This window comes from Corvus cornix, chromosome 4A (genome assembly GCF_000738735.6).
Source record: "Corvus cornix cornix isolate S_Up_H32 chromosome 4A, ASM73873v5, whole genome shotgun sequence".
Taxonomy (NCBI): Eukaryota; Metazoa; Chordata; class Aves; order Passeriformes; family Corvidae; genus Corvus; species Corvus cornix.
Window position 1 is genome coordinate 10,325,202 of NC_047058.1, and position 17,494 is coordinate 10,342,695.

At 40.9% G+C, this 17,494-nt stretch overlaps 1 protein-coding gene across 7 annotated transcripts in view; it reads left to right on the top strand.

The window, feature by feature from the left end:
• GRIA3 (glutamate ionotropic receptor AMPA type subunit 3) overlaps positions 1 to 17,494 on the top strand; it is a 149,629-nt gene that overhangs the window by 72,023 nt on the left and 60,112 nt on the right. For all 7 annotated transcript variants that reach the window (XR_005604668.1, XM_039571840.1, XM_039571838.1 and 4 more), the window contains exons 5-6: positions 12,563 to 12,616; positions 14,049 to 14,210. Coding sequence is in view for 6 of the 7 variants with exons in the window: in XM_039571840.1 (XP_039427774.1) it covers positions 12,563 to 12,616; positions 14,049 to 14,210 (216 nt within the window). In the remaining variant the exon portion in view is untranslated. The remainder of the gene's footprint in view (positions 1 to 12,562; positions 12,617 to 14,048; positions 14,211 to 17,494) is intronic.

Here is a 17,494-nt window from a genome sequence, read left to right on the forward strand (position 1 = left end):
ATAGCTTTGGGAATCTTTGTCACCTCTTATAAGCTCCTGACTGATTTTGAAACCTCTTGCTTACTCGTCTCTTTCAGGTTTTAAAAATCAGTTTGTGTATAAATTGCTTTGTTTCTGTCCTGGCATTTAAATGTGGTTCTTTCTTCTTATACATAAAGGATAAGCCCTTTCATCTTAGCAGACATTACCTTAATTTCTGCATCTGTCTCTCAAATAGTTTAATGCTTGAAACTCTGCTTCTAACCAAAGGCTTTCCGTAATTAGTTTCCAAGGCAACCAGCCATCTTGGCGACAATTCAGATGAACCAACTGCAGGGAGAGGAAGGAAACACACTATCAAAATGAATAGTAATAGCACAGTACCACTGTGCAAACAGGCGTTGTACATCACCAGAGACAGTGCGATAGTTCTGGTGTCTCATCAGTTCATTTACAGGGGAAGAAGCCCTAACTCAGTAAAAGAAAAGCTGCACAAGAGTGTGTGTCTTTTTTTCACAGCTCACTAAACTGGGATTAATGGCTTCAGTGTGATATGAATCACGTATCTGGGGGAGGAGGAGAACCACTGGGGCTTTTCAGGGCCCCTCATGGACCAAGGTGTTTCCAAAGTGCATTTCCTAGAGCACAGTTACACTGCAGTTCAAACAGCAAGATAGATATTCAGAATGGGGGCCACCCCCCTGGGCTTTTTGAGCCCAGCTGCTGTTGGTGCTCTCTGGAGCACCCTGACAGTTCATAGCTACAGTCCTGTGGGGAGACATCCCCAAACATGAGGTCCAGAGGTGTGATCCAGAGCTGTGGTACGTTTGCTCCAGGCTCGAGATGGGTTTGGATCAGGCCACTCCGTGGCAAAGCACTATCCCAGTCAAGTCTCTCACTGCTTGTGATTATACATTCATATGGGATTCCTGTCTCTTATCCCACCCTCTTACCTGTGCAATTCCACCTGCCCCTGGGGAGCAGATTAAAGACATCAGGAGCAGCCTGGACTAAATTTATGGAGAACCAGGCCCTCAAATACAAAGTTATCCCACAGTATGCAACCAGTAAGGTGGAAAGCAGCATAATAATTTTAGAGAAAATGAACGTTCCCACGTGTAAAAAAAGCCCATGTTACTAAATTAAATTTGCTCATGTAACACCATGGGCATGCATGTGGAGGTATAATGGTGCATGTATTACTGGAAACTCTTTCTTCCAAAATGTGTAATAAATAAAATTATCAACAATATACATAGACCCGTAAAAAAACCCCAAGTATCTTCTGTCCTGGGAAAATGCATATAAAGAATCAGAAAAGAAAAATATTGCTGTATCTTTATTACCTCATATGAGTAAAACAGCCACCCCTGCTGCATAAACTAAATCTAGTGAAAATAAATTAACTCTTCATAATCTTTTTCAGTTCATGGTTTATGCACCAAGTTATATGGGGAATATTGCAGAGTGCTGTTTATAGTGAAGCAGAATAAACCTTTCAGACTCTTTGAAAGCATTGGAAAAAGGCAATTGAGTGCAATTCCAGTCACAGTAAAATGCTATTTATAATAAAAAATATAAGAAATAGTAACCTTGTCTTTCCTAGAGGAGATTGCACAGACTTTTTTTCTTAATTTTGTAGGGCATTTGAAAAGGAAAGGAAATGCTTAAAAAGAAAAAAAAAAAAAAAGAATGGCTAGTATTCAGTATTTTTGGTCTGCTTGAAGGCAGTGCTCTGCAGTACAAAACCCCTTCCAAAAAATTCTCGTGTGAACACTGGGACTGAATTACTGCGACACTTCTGGGTTATATCCAAATAATAGTTTGAAGTGATCCTGACATGCAGTAATATTTTATATAAGCAGAATTCTTTTTCCATTGGACTTTGTCCAATTCCAGGGAATAACACTGGGATTTTACTCTGACATGCTGATGGGAAATATGGAGAAAATGGGAAATTTGTGTGTTTTTCAAATGAAAACTGTGTGACTCAGTTTACCTAATTTCTTCCTTTCTTCCCCCAGTGGATATAGATCCTTTCATATTTTGAGCAGCTAAGACTGATAAAGTTTCGTTTACGCTGTGGGATATGAAAAGAAGAAATGAGCATTGTTTATGTGTGTCTGTGATTGCAAGGGTGTGCTCTTAAGGGTGTTGGATGTACAGTTTCATGGTATTGAAAGCCAAAAGGGACATTTGGATATCTCCAACTCCCCTGTGCCACAGGGTTTGGGGACATGATCCAAAGAGCACTAAAGAGCTGCCTGTTAGTAATGTGGATACACCATCACACTGTGTGACAGTGCTGAAGCATTTCTGGCTTCTGCAGAAGGTTTGGACAACTAAGAATAAATGTAATATTACTATTATTAGCAATCTTTGTGAAAGTGACTTCATGTGTTGTGAAATTTAGGGAAACATGCTAAGCTGGAAGTCAGCTTTGATAGTGGTGGTTATGATCTACCTGATATGGGCTTGTAGGTCTACAACAAGAGCTGCTGAGGAGCAAGGAGGCAGCATAAGGAAAGAGAGGGTACGGGAAGCTGGTAATGAGGATGGTATTGTGGTGGGACCACGTTACACGGGATTGGAGCTGGTTGCACTGTGGATTGAAGGAAATATACTGTGAATGTTGCTCGGGAAAGCAACTTCTCTGTGATTTCTGTGAGATCTAAAGCCTCTATGGAAAATTTTAGGTGAAATTTAAATTTCAGAAGAACTTAGGATTTTATAGAGGCTTGAAAAAAGTACTGGAACTTCCTTGGATGTTAAATCATCTTTCATGCTCATTTCTCAAGGCAGCATATTTCTCAAAAAAGGTACTAGAACTGCGTAGACAATTTAAATATTATCTCCTTAAAATTACCTATGTGTGGAAACCACTCCTGCATAGTAACATATGTAATAAGGCATTTGCTTCCCATAAAAACAGCTGCAAAGACTCCTCCAGAACACAACTGGATTTTTAGTTTATTACCCTTACTTAAGAATCTAAAGAATTCACTAACTAAAAATTTCTATGACACATCTCTTCAAGGAAGCTGTCTGGGAATAAATATGTTTTCTTGAGGATATCTTGGCAAAATAAGGGGGAAAGGTCTCAGCAATTTTGAGTATTCTTTTCATATGGTACAAAGAATTTTTGTTGTGGTTGTAACAGTCCCTTGTATCTGATCTTGTTTTTAGTGAACTATCTTCAAGTGATGAAAGGTAGTTTAAGTTTTGATTATTTTTGACATGAAGGTGTTTGTATTGAAGGATGTGAGTTGTGAAGAGAGATGCAGTCCTGAGAGATATAACACTGGTTTTGTCTGCCTGAAAAAAAAAGAAATTTTGATGGAAAGTTTATTTAATGAATTTTATTCTACTTAAAGAGTAAATAATTGTGATTATGAATGGCAGTTACCAGGAATCATAAAACTCTTCTTTTCCATGTGCTCTGGGATCTGATGTTTTGCAGTCGAATATGTCCTTTAACAATAATTGTGCCAACAGATTAGTTAATCTGACAAAATTGCTAAATCATATCAAGGAAAATGGATTTAAGAAAATTTTTCCAGGGCACAGAAAATTTTGTCAGCACAGTGAAAGGAATGGGAGAAAGTATCATGCCCTTAGAACTGATGTTGCAGTTTGTGCTTTTTTTTCTGAAATAATTTCTAATGTAACCTCTTATGCACAAATTAAATGGGTATTCCACTACACAATGTTCAATCAGCAAATGTCAGATTAGTTATGGGGAAAGAAGGTTTAGCCATATGGAGGGGGTACAAAGCACAATACAGCTTTCAGATGTTGCATTTAATTACCCTCCAAGGACTAACAAGCACAACCATCATCTATCTGGAGATGGCCTAAAAGCAGAATTTCACTCTTGATGTGACTATCATGAAGGAGAGAGGCAAGGGACAGAAGGACACAAGAAGGGGGCCAGAGGGGGAAAAACTAATGAAGTGCTTCAGAGGCATCAATTCCCTGCTTCCGCCAAGCGCATTTTTGTCCTCTTCTTCTAAGGAGATTCCGGTTCTCTAGTAGAGAATCTCCCATGAGAGATCCATTGCGGAACAGCCAAAAGCTGTTTGAAGAATGTTTTATATGCCGAAACAAATGGTCTTGATATTGTGTTATAGAGAAAAGTGAGAATTTGGTTATAAAATGCAGTCACAAATATGTAAGTTGGCCGTAGCATGGAAGTAAAATTCTTAGGTCCATATACTACACAAAAATACAAAATACATCAGTTGGGACTGTGTGTGGATTTGTGAGATTCTCTAAAGGGCATGAAGACTGTGAAATGGTGGATGAACTAATCTCAAATATATATTCAGTTATTTTTATCTGCAACAAATAATATGTGTGTGGAATCTTCATCTTAATATTTAATACATTCTTCATTTAATATTTAACTCAAATTTGATATAGTACTCATTCTTCATATAAATGAAATCATTGTTTACTGCATATTTTACAGCATCACTACCCCTGGTGGCCGGATTCCTGTCCCGTTAATACCAAGTGAAGAGATAAATTGCCTCCCTGGGTTTGCACTATAGTTACAGTCACAGGGTTTTAACCCTTTGTATGAGGGAAGCAGCTCCTGAAGAATGTGGAAATGGTTTTGTCTCTGCAGAATTAAAGGCAGGACAGGCATCACTTGTTTGGCAGTGACAGACCACCAGTAGCTGGGATATGTCTTTTGTCACCATGAGATTGTGGTTCCTTTGGAACCTCATATTGGCACTGGTGGTGTTGGTGTGATAGAAAGAGACAAAATTGTGACACCAAAAAAGCCCTTTTTTATAAATTTACTGAGGGAAGATTGAACCTTGTCTAGTGTTTCTAATCCTCAAAGGGAATTTGGTCTTCCTTCAGACACTTGTGTGTAAATTGGAAAACAGGCGAGTGGGCTCTGCAAGCTTACAGTAAAATTTAGCTACTGAGGTTAAAGGGATCTTATTTTTACTGTGATATCTGGTTAGATGAGGAAAGTCCTGTTCCCACAGGAGAAGTTTTATTTTCTGTTCTCCTTCTGTTTTTCCTACTCCTGTCTGGAAAATTTACGTGACAAGGCGTGACCTGTGCAGAGCAAACATAGTGAGGAATGATTGTGTACTACTGTCCTTTGCTCACATGGTAACACTCTTGGAGGTGACTGCATTGCTGTTTACAGTGCACTGAAGCAGAGAACTGCAGTGCTGTGGCTGCAGACCCCCTAGGCAGCTCCCCCACTGCAGGAAGGTCTTCAGGAGTGGGTGGGAGGCCAGGGAGAGGACTCTGAAGTGCTTCATAAAGCTTCCTCCTTTTTCTGAGTGGTAGAAACAGAGCTGAAGATGCAGTACTTACAGATGGCACTCAAGAGAGGTTAAACATCTTGCTAACATACTGACAACTTTTTGGGCCTTGCCTTCAGTTTCTATTAAACTAATTGGATGGTCACCCTGGTATTCTGTTCCTCTCCTTTCTTCGTTTTGTCCTATAGACAAATTAGCCAGTACCACTGGTTCAATAGGGTGCTGCATCACCGGGCACAACTTTTCAGTCATTCAATCCAATATAGGTAGGAGCTGCTCAGATCTGAGATAAGCTTCAAGTAACTCCATCCTCAGAACAGAAATGCTTTCAATAGGGATGGGAGCTAGAAAACATCTGACCTGCTATCCAGGTGGCAAGACAGTGGGCTCCACAATAATTTAGTCTTGCTAGACAGTTGTTGCTGTGCTTGATATCCCTCTGTTCCCATGAAGTGCAATCATCACTGATAGCTCATCCTGACTATGCTGTTAAAATTTTTTTAGCTCTGAGTCCATTTATCAGTTTTGCTTGTTTGCTGTAGGAAAGAAAGAACTGTGCGATCACTTCTGACATTTGCTTACTGCTTTGAAGGCAAAGGTGTCATAATTGTATTTCTATAGCAAAGTATAAAGGCACATTACTGTCTAACTGGAGGTAGCTAAGTTCTCCTGTCCTCAGAAATGTGCATCTATAATTGAAAAACAGTAGATTCTTTTTTAAGTGTGGGCTTTTTGCAACAATGAAACCCAAATTAATGTACAAATAACCTCAACAAAGACAACAAAATACTTTTAAACTCTGATCTTAAGGGAAATCTCATTTTTCTTACTACTGTCTTACTAAAACCTAGGAAAGAAGAGCTCTAGAGTTAACACTGCCTCATTGTTCCCAGATATGGTCAAAATGGAAAGACACATTACAGTAGGTCACATCTCTGCCTGTCATTCTGTTAAAGTGGCGTATTTCTGCCACTTGTCAGGTATGAAAAGCACAGTAAAAATTTTCAGACCTTCTTTGTGGCAATGCTGCCTGTCAGCATCAGTATTTTATGTTATGGAAAGATCTAATAGACTCATAAAATATCGTGGTTTTGAGCTGTAGATGAGGTAGTCTGCCCTTTTGTGATCTAGTTTTTTTCTTTCTTTTCTCATTTATAAATAAAGGATGATAAATAACTTTGATTAAACAGGCTAAACTGATCAGATGGCAGTGGATTCAAGTGTAGGGAAGATATGCTCCTAACAGGTGTTAATTGGACATGGTAGTTTTCCTGTCACTGCTGCCAAAGTCATGATAGCTCCTTCTCTCTGTAAAAGTGCAAGCATATCCTCTTAGTTTGTATTTTTCAATGACTTTTAAAAAATAAAGCCCACAGAGGCAGGAAGGTGGATTTAAAAATGACCAAACTTCTGGGCTTAGAGGGTTGTGATCAGCAACACAGACACCAGCTGGAGGTTAGTTACTGTTTGGGGTACCATGAGGGTACTGGGGCTAATCCTGTTTAACCTCTCTCTGAGTGACCTGAAGGTTGTGGGATGGAGTGCAGTCTCAGCAAGCTTGCAGATGATACCAAATGAAGAGGAGTTTGATACCCCAAATAGTTGTGCTACAATACTTTGACAGGCTGATGAAGTGAGTAGAGTGGAACCTCATGAAGTTCAACAAAGGGAAATGCAAAGTCCTGCACCTGAAGAAGAATAACCCCATGCACCAGTACAAACTGGGTAGAGGCTTCCTGGCTGGAAAGCAGCTCTGCAGGGATGGATCTTGGGGTCCTGGCAGTCAAGCTGACCACAAGCCAGCACTGTACTGTCATGGCAAAGAAGGCCAACAGCATCCTGGGCTGCATTAGATTAGCACGGTCAGCAGGTCACTAGGGGTGACCCTTCCTTTTTTACTCTGCAGTGGTGAGGCTGCATCTGAAGTGCCATGTACAATTCTGAACTCAACAGTGTAGGAAAGACATGGGTGTCCTCATGAGAGAATTGTCATTGTTGCTCTAGAAATACCACAATGGTTCATACCAACTTAATATTAGCCAGTTAATATCTTTAGTGCTATCTTCCAAAACTGTAAAAAACATCTAAAAGCTAAGGCAAAAATTTGTAGTTGCCTATTTATTATAATGATGACTGATGCAGTGGAAACCAAATTGTCTTTTGTTGGGGTCCCTCCCCTGCCATGTAGCCCTGGGAGAGGGGCCCTGAGGGCACAGACACGGGGTTTCCCTGCCCCTGCTCAGCCTCGTTCCCATTGGTTGGTTTGTGTTCCCTGCGCGGGGAGAAGGACCCTTGGTCCGGTGACTGGGACAGTTCCTGGGCAGAGCCCCGGCCATGCGGCTGGAGAAATAAACATCTCTGAAACAGCTACCAAGAATCTGTCTGTCCATATATATTTCCTTTCCACGGGACTCCTGGTTTGGTATATGCGTGTTGTAGGATCCCCACTGCAACAAATGGTGGAGAATTGAGAGCAGAACGATCCCTGATCCCTAAGCGACTGATTTGTGTGAGTAAACCCTGGAAACTTTGGATTCCTCTTTCTTGGTTTTGCTTTGCTATTCCATATCTAAACTATGGAGGAACCGTGGGAAGACTCTTGGCTCTCAGAGCCGCATATGGACATTTATCTTAAACTTAAAATGATTCTTGAACAACGATTTGTAAATTTTAGCTTGATTCAAGCTCAAAAAGAACTGAAACCCTTCCTGGCATGGTTGTTTAAGAACTTTTTCTATGTTTCTTGGGGATTTAATTCTTACCAAGGGCTTTTTGGAAACCGTTTGGACACAGTTAATACTGGGAGTCAAAATATATGCCGATGGAAGAATATTTTCGTGGAATATTATTTAGTTACCCGAGACTGTTGAGCAATGTCAGCTGTGTCCTGTGAAAGGAAGCCTGGCGCAGGGACCGTGCGGCCCAGGCCACGTGCACCGAGCGCTCTGCGAGCAGCAGCGAGGCAGTTCCCGCGTGCGGGCGGAGCCACGCGAGCCGCAGTGTCGGCGGCAGAGCGAGGAGCGGCGGGAGCGGCGGGACCCGGCGGTGCCCGCCCGGCCCCACGCAGCGTGTGGTGGAGCGAGCCCCGTGAACGCCCGACCGAGAGGGGCGGTGCGCGGGCGGCGGCGATGGCGGTGGAATGGAGCCGCGCCAGCCGAAAGGCGCGCTGGAGCAGGGAGTGGGGGAGCCATCGCTCGGGGGCCGGCCGAGACGTGGGTACAGCGCCTGGCAGCGGGCAGCGAAGCTGCGACCAGAGGAGGCGACGCACGGAGAACTGAGCGGCACGGCCCGGCCCGCGCAGCCCCGAACGCGACCCCGGGAAGAGCGCGCAGGCACGAGCAGCCCCGACAATTCCAACACGGGAGCGACCGAAGGAGAGAGCAAAGACGCAGCGAGACAGAAAACAGCAGCCACTCGGAAAAAGGAAAAGATCATAGTAACTAAGACCTTAGGGATAGTAAAATGGTATAATGTTTAAGCAAAATTATGGTTTTATAACAAGGTGTGACAACCAGCAAGACATATTCGTGCACAGAACTGCTATTAAAAAGAATAACCCTGAAAAATGCATCCCAAGCTTGGGAGATGGAGAGGTGGTGGAATTCAAAATTGTGCTAGGGAGAAAAGGGTTACAAGCATCACAGGTCACTGGGCCTGATGGTGTTCCTGTAAAAGGCAGTATATATGCCAAAAATCGTAGTCATGTTAGACAATATCTCCATTATAAGCCCCCCCCTACAGTCTCCCTTTCCTAATCCCACCTTTCCCTTTTACCCTATGTCCTATTACCCCCAGTGTATTCCCAATCCGTTTTTTCACCCATGGTTTCCCTCACAAAACCACGCTTTTGCCAACTGTTTCCCCAAAAATCCCTTTCCAATGCCGAGTGGGGGATGAAAAGGGGGAGGGAAGAAGTTAAACCCTCTCCTGCCTCAGTTTCCCCACAAAGCATGCTCAGAGAGTCCTGTCTCCCTTCTGTCAGCCCTAAGATGTTCCACAGAATCTGATTGGACATTTAAAGACTCAGGAGGGTGGCTTGTTTTGTTTTGAAACTGTTCTTGTTATGTTTATCCAGTTGTTTTCATTCTCCTTTTATTAAAATAAAACGGGTGAGGTGTTGGGGTCCCTCCCCCGCCGTGTAGCCCTCGGAGAGGGGCCCTGAGGGCACAGACACGGGGTTTCCCTGTCCCTGCTCAGCCTCGTTCCCATTGGTTGGTTTGTGTTCCCTGCGCGGGCAGAAGGACCCTTGGTCCCGTGACTGGAACAGTTCCTCGGCAGAGCCCCGGCCATGCGGCTGGAGAAATAAACATCTCTGAAACAGCTAGCAAGAATCTGTCTGTCCATATATATTTCCTTTCCACGGGACTCCTGGTTTGGTATATGCGTGTTGCAGTATCCCCACTGCAACAGTCTTTATGCTTGCATTCAAAAAATAATTCCCCTAGGCAAAAGGAAAAGTAAAATTGCCAATGCTGACTTAATTTCTCAATCTGGCATATAGGTCTGTACTTCAAGTAAGCCTGGTGCTGACCAGCAGATTTTACTTTTATTTTGAAAACAGATACATTTTAGTTATGTTCCCTCTAGATGTTCTCTTAATTAATTGGAAATATCCAAAGAGTTAATTAAAAATACAAACTTTATTTGATTCTATATCAAACCTGACATTATGATCTTTTTATCTACAAAACAAGAATTATGTGGGATTTGAAATCTGAATTATTCATGATGGCTTCCAGCCGTTTTTTTCTCTTCTCCTTTGTTCAGTGTAAAATCTTATAAGCTTTTCTTTCAGTCAAGGTGAAAGCAATATTAAGTCTCGGAAGTCAAACTTACGAAAGACATGTAGCTCTGTGAAATCCTTGCCCTGTAATCCTGGCTTTCTATTCACCACCACTATTCAATATCCCACTTTCTGTATAAGCTTCACAATATATCAGCAGTTGATGAGATTTATTTGTTATACTCCTGTTATACTGTTATACTCCTGTTTTCCTTCTTCATAAAAAATGCTTTATCCATCTCTTTGCTCCCCTGGAAGTAATACGTGTCTGTGATTGTTTCTGCTGGGCTCGCTAATCCAGCAGCTCCCTTCAACATGCTGGGGTTGGTACAGGGTGGAAAGTGAGGGAGGAGGAGACTTGTTAAGATTTAGGACAGCTGTGTAGTGTGTAGTGAATTTTAAACACATTGTTAAGATCCAGTTCAATAGTTGTAAGCCAACATGGTTGATTGTATGAATAGAAATGCTGGCGGGTCACTTCTGAAAGATGCTTTATGAATTAAAGCTCGACTGTAGTACATTGGACCTCTCAAAGGTCTAATAGACAGAGTCAGTTTGAAGACATGACAGCAGATGACACGGAAGTTGAGTCTGGTCTATGCTAATGAGTCCTACATCTTCTGTTTGCAGTATTGATCCTGATGCCTGTAGCAGCTCCATGTATGTTCTTACGGCCTCTGACTTCATCTGTGGTGATACTTTTCTCTTAAATAAACATATTTCTGAATAGAAATGTAAAAGCTTCCTTATTTGTTGTTAAGGTTAAAACCACAAAGAGTATTGTTGTTCTTAAATAAGTTTTTGGTCTCTAACCTGCCTTTAGGGTGAAATTAAAACATACAGAGAATTCAGTATGCAAATAGCATGCACACCAGATGATCTGAAGGAAGCCTGCACATTTCCACAGAAAACAAATGTGAGTGTAGGAAAGCAGATGCTTTCTACCAACAGAGTGTACATACAGTTCTCAAGAGGATCTGAACAGCAATTTATTTTCAGAGTGCTGGAAGTATGCAAATTCCTACAGAATTAAATGTGAATTTAAAAGAAATGGCATCTATTAAGGACAATACTACCCAAAGAGGCAGTTGGGAACTTAATAATTTAATCAAGAACTTGAGCAGGCTCAGCAGTATATCTAAAGTCAGTGACTCAAATGTCATCTGTTTTTAGCAAAGACGTAAGTGGTTATGTTGTCTTTTAAAGTGTGGTGTTTGGAGTGTTTTTCTGTGACCATGGAGTACGTTTGTATGGTTATGTATAGATTTTCTGATGATTCTCCATCAAAAAGCATCATCTGTTCACTTGAGCTGCTTCTAGGATATATACTACGATAATACTTGTGTGTATTGCCAGTATCATGTTTGCTATTTTTAACCCAGCAAGCCTGGATAAAATGGATTATGTCCTGACACACATGCAATCACCACAATTATAAATTAAATTCTTACTGGTGGATGTTGTTCCACTTGATAGCTGTGGGACTGGATGGATGTTTCTGAGATTATAAACTGAAGGCAAGGGCACAGTCTTGCACAAGGGGCATTGTTGGTGAGCCAGCAGCCAGCTGTGTAGACATGGGAAGTGTTTTCCTTCCTTATGCAAAAGCACAGCATTCCTGGGGTGGGGGTGAGCACACAGGATGGCAGAGCTCAGGCTTGCCAGACAGTGTTGCCTCCACTGTTCCCAGCTACCCTCAGCTAATCCAGCTGCTGAGTTCATCCTGCTGCCCTTTCATCTCTTAGCGATTCCATTTAATGGCTGTTTGTACAGAGAGATGCCCAAGTGAGGTCAGCGAGGGCAGGAGATGTTGCTTAGTGGAATGTGCAACATAACATTTAGTAGCAATTTTAGTAAAACATGTAAGGTCAGATGTGTCCATTTAGATGTACTGGAAATGACAAGTTTTCAGGCCTTTTGAAAGCTGTCAAAAGGCAATGAAGGTCACTGCTTATAACTTTGGGAATTTAACTTTACACATTCATGTATTACAAGGCTTGGCCAGGGTTCTTATAGGAAACTCCCCGTACAACTTGGACCCTACCCAGCCCTGCTGTGCTGGTACAGGTTAATAAACACAGTGAGTGGCTGGACTGTGTCCTGCACCTCTCCTACACTCCACAAACAAGGAACAAAGTAAACAGGAGTTTACTTTGGGTAGATACAGTATTACCTCATTTCAAAGTGGAAATACTTGAACTGATAACTAAAATTAAGCTGGTCAGCAGGGAGGACACTGTGACCACAAGAGTGAATTTGCCAGGTAAGGTCATCTCTGCAAGCGGAATCTTCTTAGCTTTGTGAGTACAACTCTTTGTTGTACTCTGCCCATGTGTTTGAAAAACACAAATGACTGCATCTTGTCTGTAATGCCACAGATCTGGAATACTAGTGCTGCCCATGGATTGAACATGGAAGATTACCAAAATGCTCGTTCTCTGTCTCTTCTGCACTAGTTAAGAGTCATCTTCTTGCAACTGAATAATATGTAATGTTTTTCTCCCCCCAGGTTGTAATCCTTGGCAAACATTCTAGAGGCTATCACTACATGTTAGCTAACCTGGTAAGAACTGTTTTTCATGGAAAATATAGCTACATTTTAGAGGGTAAAATATTCTGTTCAGGTTGTGGAAACTTTAATCAGGAAGAGGAAATGCATGGATGAGTTCTTGGATTTTGAGAAATTACCTGAGTAAATACTAGAACTGTTATGTCATCTCTACTTATTTATGGTCTTTCTTTTGTCAAAAAATATCATGTCCTCTACTACTTTTAAAGTAATAATTTAATTATATGTTTTCCACTAATTTCTATACTCATAAATTAGATACTTGTGACTGTAATTTTCTACATGACGTATTTTGAATTTAAGCACTCCAGGAAAAATAATGGTAGCACATTTGTGTGTAAGTGGTAAAAAGCTTCAGATTGGAACAGTTCCATCAAGTAAACCACCAAGGCTGTTTAGCTTTTCTTTTGTATTTCAGAGTGTAGGGTTGTGCCTGTGTATGTGCTGACCTACCAGGAAGAGGCAGTACATTTCTATCTGTATCAGAGCTTCTTCTGGAGAGTAGGACTGACATTCAGGGATGCTTGTGATGCTTTTCAACACCATCTACTTAAGTTCCTTATAAAAAGTCTTGTATTGTAATCCTGCAGGAAGACTCATTGTTAGGTTCTGTGTCTACTGCAAGTGGAAAAATTTGAGTTTTTATTAATTAGCAATCCTAATTACTCAAAGATTCTCTGTATCCATGTTTTAGTGTGATTAAAGCAGAAAAGACAAATTTTAAAATATCCTTCTTTAGTATAAGTACTGTATGACTTTAAGATGCATCATTTTGCATTATAAGAAGCAGTCATGATCTCACTGATTAGCTCGTGCATAGAAATACAGAGGTTCTTATTCTGGGTTGCCTTTTGGTATGTGTAACCATTGACATTCAGATAAACATGACTGCAATCAAGTCATACTAATCAAAGAGACTCCAATTTACTGCCTCAGGTATAAATAACAACAGAGTGGGAGAGAATTAGCCCGTTCTGCTTGCATGTGACATGCTGAGTGATACCGTGATGGAGAACTGCCTGACAAGAGATTGAGTGGTTTTCTTTCCCAGAACTGAACCTTTGTGTTCACTTTGCTGTACAAATGGAGTTTGAGGCTCTTGACCAGTTTTCACCATGATCGGGACAAAAGAGGAAATGGTACTTCAAGTTTCCCTGCTGTTTTCTTTCTGATCAGCAAGTATTACCTAATACATTGCCACAACCCAAAAGGGAAGTTTTCTATTTCAAAAAACAAGAAGATGTTTTAAATTCTATTCTATACCACTATCCTAATTGTGATAGTAGCTGTCTCCTTGGTAGAATGTTTTCAACTAACAAGAGAGACATTAATGTCTTTTGTGCTGCATTTGTAGCAGGTAAAACTGAGCCAGGGGAAAGGGGCTTTGGATGACAATGGTTCTTTTTTTCTACATGTGTCCTCCCAGGGTTTCACAGACATTGTTCTGGAAAAAGTAATGCATGGAGGTGCCAACATTACTGGATTCCAGATTGTTAATAATGAAAACCCAATGGTTCAACAATTTCTGCAGCGCTGGATGAGGCTTGACGAAAGGGAATTCCCTGAAGCCAAAAACTCACCATTAAAGGTATTTATTTTAACCTGTCAGTGATGGGCATGATATGCTTTTAACAATTCTATGGGAGTTTTTAACCTCAGATATGTGCATGAGTATGATACAGATCCCTGATATGTTGCAACATTCCCTGCCCTTCCAGAAGAAAGAGGCAGAGGCTGTTAGACAAAAATGCCCACTGTGGTGGGAGTTGCTCAGAAGCAAAGGCTTAGTCTTGCAAATCCTGTCACAGTGCAGTGGATATAAAAACTTCTAACTTGAACCTCTTGAGTTAGTCTTGGGCTGGATATGGGGGCTAGTTAGGTTAGGTTTTAGATGCAAAATGTGGATTACTAGTCCATTTTAATGGTAATAGAGAATTTCACATGCAAAATGAAGTAGCTCTGGATTCACTAAGAAGCCACTGCCACCTCCTAGTTACTGCTGGCAGTTGCCCTCATGATCTAACCTTCTCTTTTGCACGACTGTCCTTTACTTAAACAGTCTGACTATTATAACTGCAAGCAGTAAAATTTTTCAAAATTTTTTGAATTAAAGTCCCAGGTTCACCAAAACTGTCACAGATTGGATTAAGTAAATGCAGCTGTTATTAGGAGACTTGCAACCTGTTACTATCTCACCCAGATTTTTTTCTGCCTCAGCATCTCTTATCATAGAGGGGGATGCTATTCACTGTCCAGTCAAGGAGTGCATCAGGGAAACTCTGTCCAGGCACAGAAGTCATAAATTCTTCTAGGACCATTGCATATTAATAATATTCCTATTATGTTCCTTCTTTCTCTTCTTCTTTTGGTGTGATCTGTTCTTTTTCACCACTATCCATAGGTGAATGAAACCTGGGTCTGGTAGTATACAGACTGTCTCAGGGAAACCAAACCTAAGAACCACTGCCCTGGCGAGATAGTTCATGCCTTTCCTGTTTGATTTGAGAAGGACACATTCAAACTGATGGAACAGATTTGGAATTCAAAATTACTTTGATAAACTGGAGAAATGTCTTGGTATGAATAAGACAAAATTTAGGAGAGCATTAAAATACTAGATAGGAAGGAAAAATCAAGTCCAGTTCCATGCATGGGGAACACCAGGGTAGGCAGTAGCACTGGGTTGAGCTACAGACAGAATCAGAATCACGTACGAGGTTCTGCTCTTTCTGGCAGTGCCATTCATGAATGACTGGTGCCATTTGGAGAGATACTTTCCCATCCCTGGGATCATGTCATTTCTGTGAGGGAGGAAATTATCTTAATCCCATGCCATCCCACAGCCTTGCTGGTATTTCAGAGGAAGCAGAGAAAGGCAAACAGAGGCCCACAAAAACTGGATTAGTGTATTGTTGCCTGTGGATTAGGATTTAGTCCTGCTTTCTAAAGCTTCCTAGCAGTGATGGAGAAGTGAAGATAAATATCATACTAATCTTAAAAGCTCTGAAATATATAAAGTTAACCTGAGATGATTTTATTCCACTTGAAAGCAATTTACCTTGAGGAAAAAATTATTCTCCCTCCTTGAAAAAGAATCTTAAGTATATGGTAAAAACACAAAAATTACATTACCTTTCCACAAATGCATGGCTCATTATAGAAATATGCACAGTATTTGTCAATCAGACAAAAAGCATACTTAAAAATTGATGTACAATATTTTTGATTAGGAAATAAAATTGCCTAGAGATTAAAGCCCTGATGTTTAATTTATTCTGTATTTTATCAGCCTTTCCCTTCTTTCTCTCTTTTTTCTCTTTGCATGCTCATGCATTTATAAGTAGAATTCAAATAAAGTAGAAAATTAGATAGCTCTCTTGGCATGACTTGGAAGGGACTGCATTAAGGTTACTGACAATTGATGCAGTCTGCTGAAAAAATTATCAATGTGTAAGTTTTATGTAGTGCTAGATTGGACAGCTATTACAAGACTTTTTTTTAATACAGGAACAAATACCTTCAAACTACTTTCTAGTTCTGTACTGTTGTGTGGATTGTGATGTATAACCTTTGTTAACTTTCTAAAAGAGGAGAGAGTGATTATTGCAAAGCATCACAGGGAGAGGTAAAGGTGGGCAGGATAAGAAGAGTGTCTGTGCTGTACAGTCAGAGCAGGAACCACCACCCACTCCCAGTAAGTTTATAAACTGCTGTCATTTAAAGCTCAGTGAAATGTCTGCTCTATAACCTTCTTCACAGCCCAGCCTTTGCACTCTTTTTTATCAGACACAATTCTCTTGATCTGCACATGCAGACACACCTTGTTCTGTGCAGAGTTCCTATGGCTTGATATCAAACTGAAGAACTTGCAGTAAGATAATACTCAATTTTAAGAAATGCAGAATCTCCAATTGAGCTATCCTGCCTTACAGGATAAAATTAATTTCTGAATACAATAAATTTTATCCACAAAGAGAGTAGCTGAACAAGCAGTTGAAACTTGGATTTCTGCCTTTCTAACTTGCACATAGGCAGCAGGTCTTGGGGTCTGAACTCCAGCATGAGGTCCCTCAGGAGGCAGGATCTCTACAGTAGCACAGACAGCCAAAAGAAGAGCAGGTGCACCTTCCATTCTTCATTTCTTCCTTTGTTCTCTTACAAATGATGGGGAGATTTTGAGGACCACTTACAAGGACTTTGAAATCTGCTCCTACACACGGAGCTTGCTTCCAGTAGGTCCAATTGCTGAGAGGGTCTCCTCTGCACAGACCCTGAAATTACAGGTGTGCTGTAATGCCAGTGGAACCCAGGGATGTCATATACAAAGCCTAGGCCACTATAGGAGGGAAGAACTTTCAGACAAACAGATAAATGCGGAAAAAGTATGGAAAAAAACCCCCTTCGATTACATTTCCTAGGTGATACTAAATTTATAGCATTGAGGGGGTGTCACCAGATAACATGCAACAAGCAGTGAATGAAGTTGACAGCAACAGGAACATGTAAGTTAAGTTGTCTGGGGGTTTTGTTCAAGAGCTGCTGCTACACAGTTTACCACCCTCTGCAGATTTATCATGGAGTGAGGGAAGGCAGATGGGGAATTACCAAGGATATGTAATGCCTGAAGTGTATTTTGTGATTACTTGCTTGTATAGCTGTTTTCTAAGAAAAGTAATCTTATCTATTCCTTGCCACAGATGCTACCTAACCAGAATTTTGATCCAAACAGAAATGATTTATGTTAAATTCAATTCAAAGCTGTCTTGGCAATCTTGTTAAAAACAAACAAACAAACAACAAAAAAAAACAAACCGACCAACCAAACAAAAAAACCCTGAAGCAAAAACTCAGATATGAGCTTTTCTTTGGTAT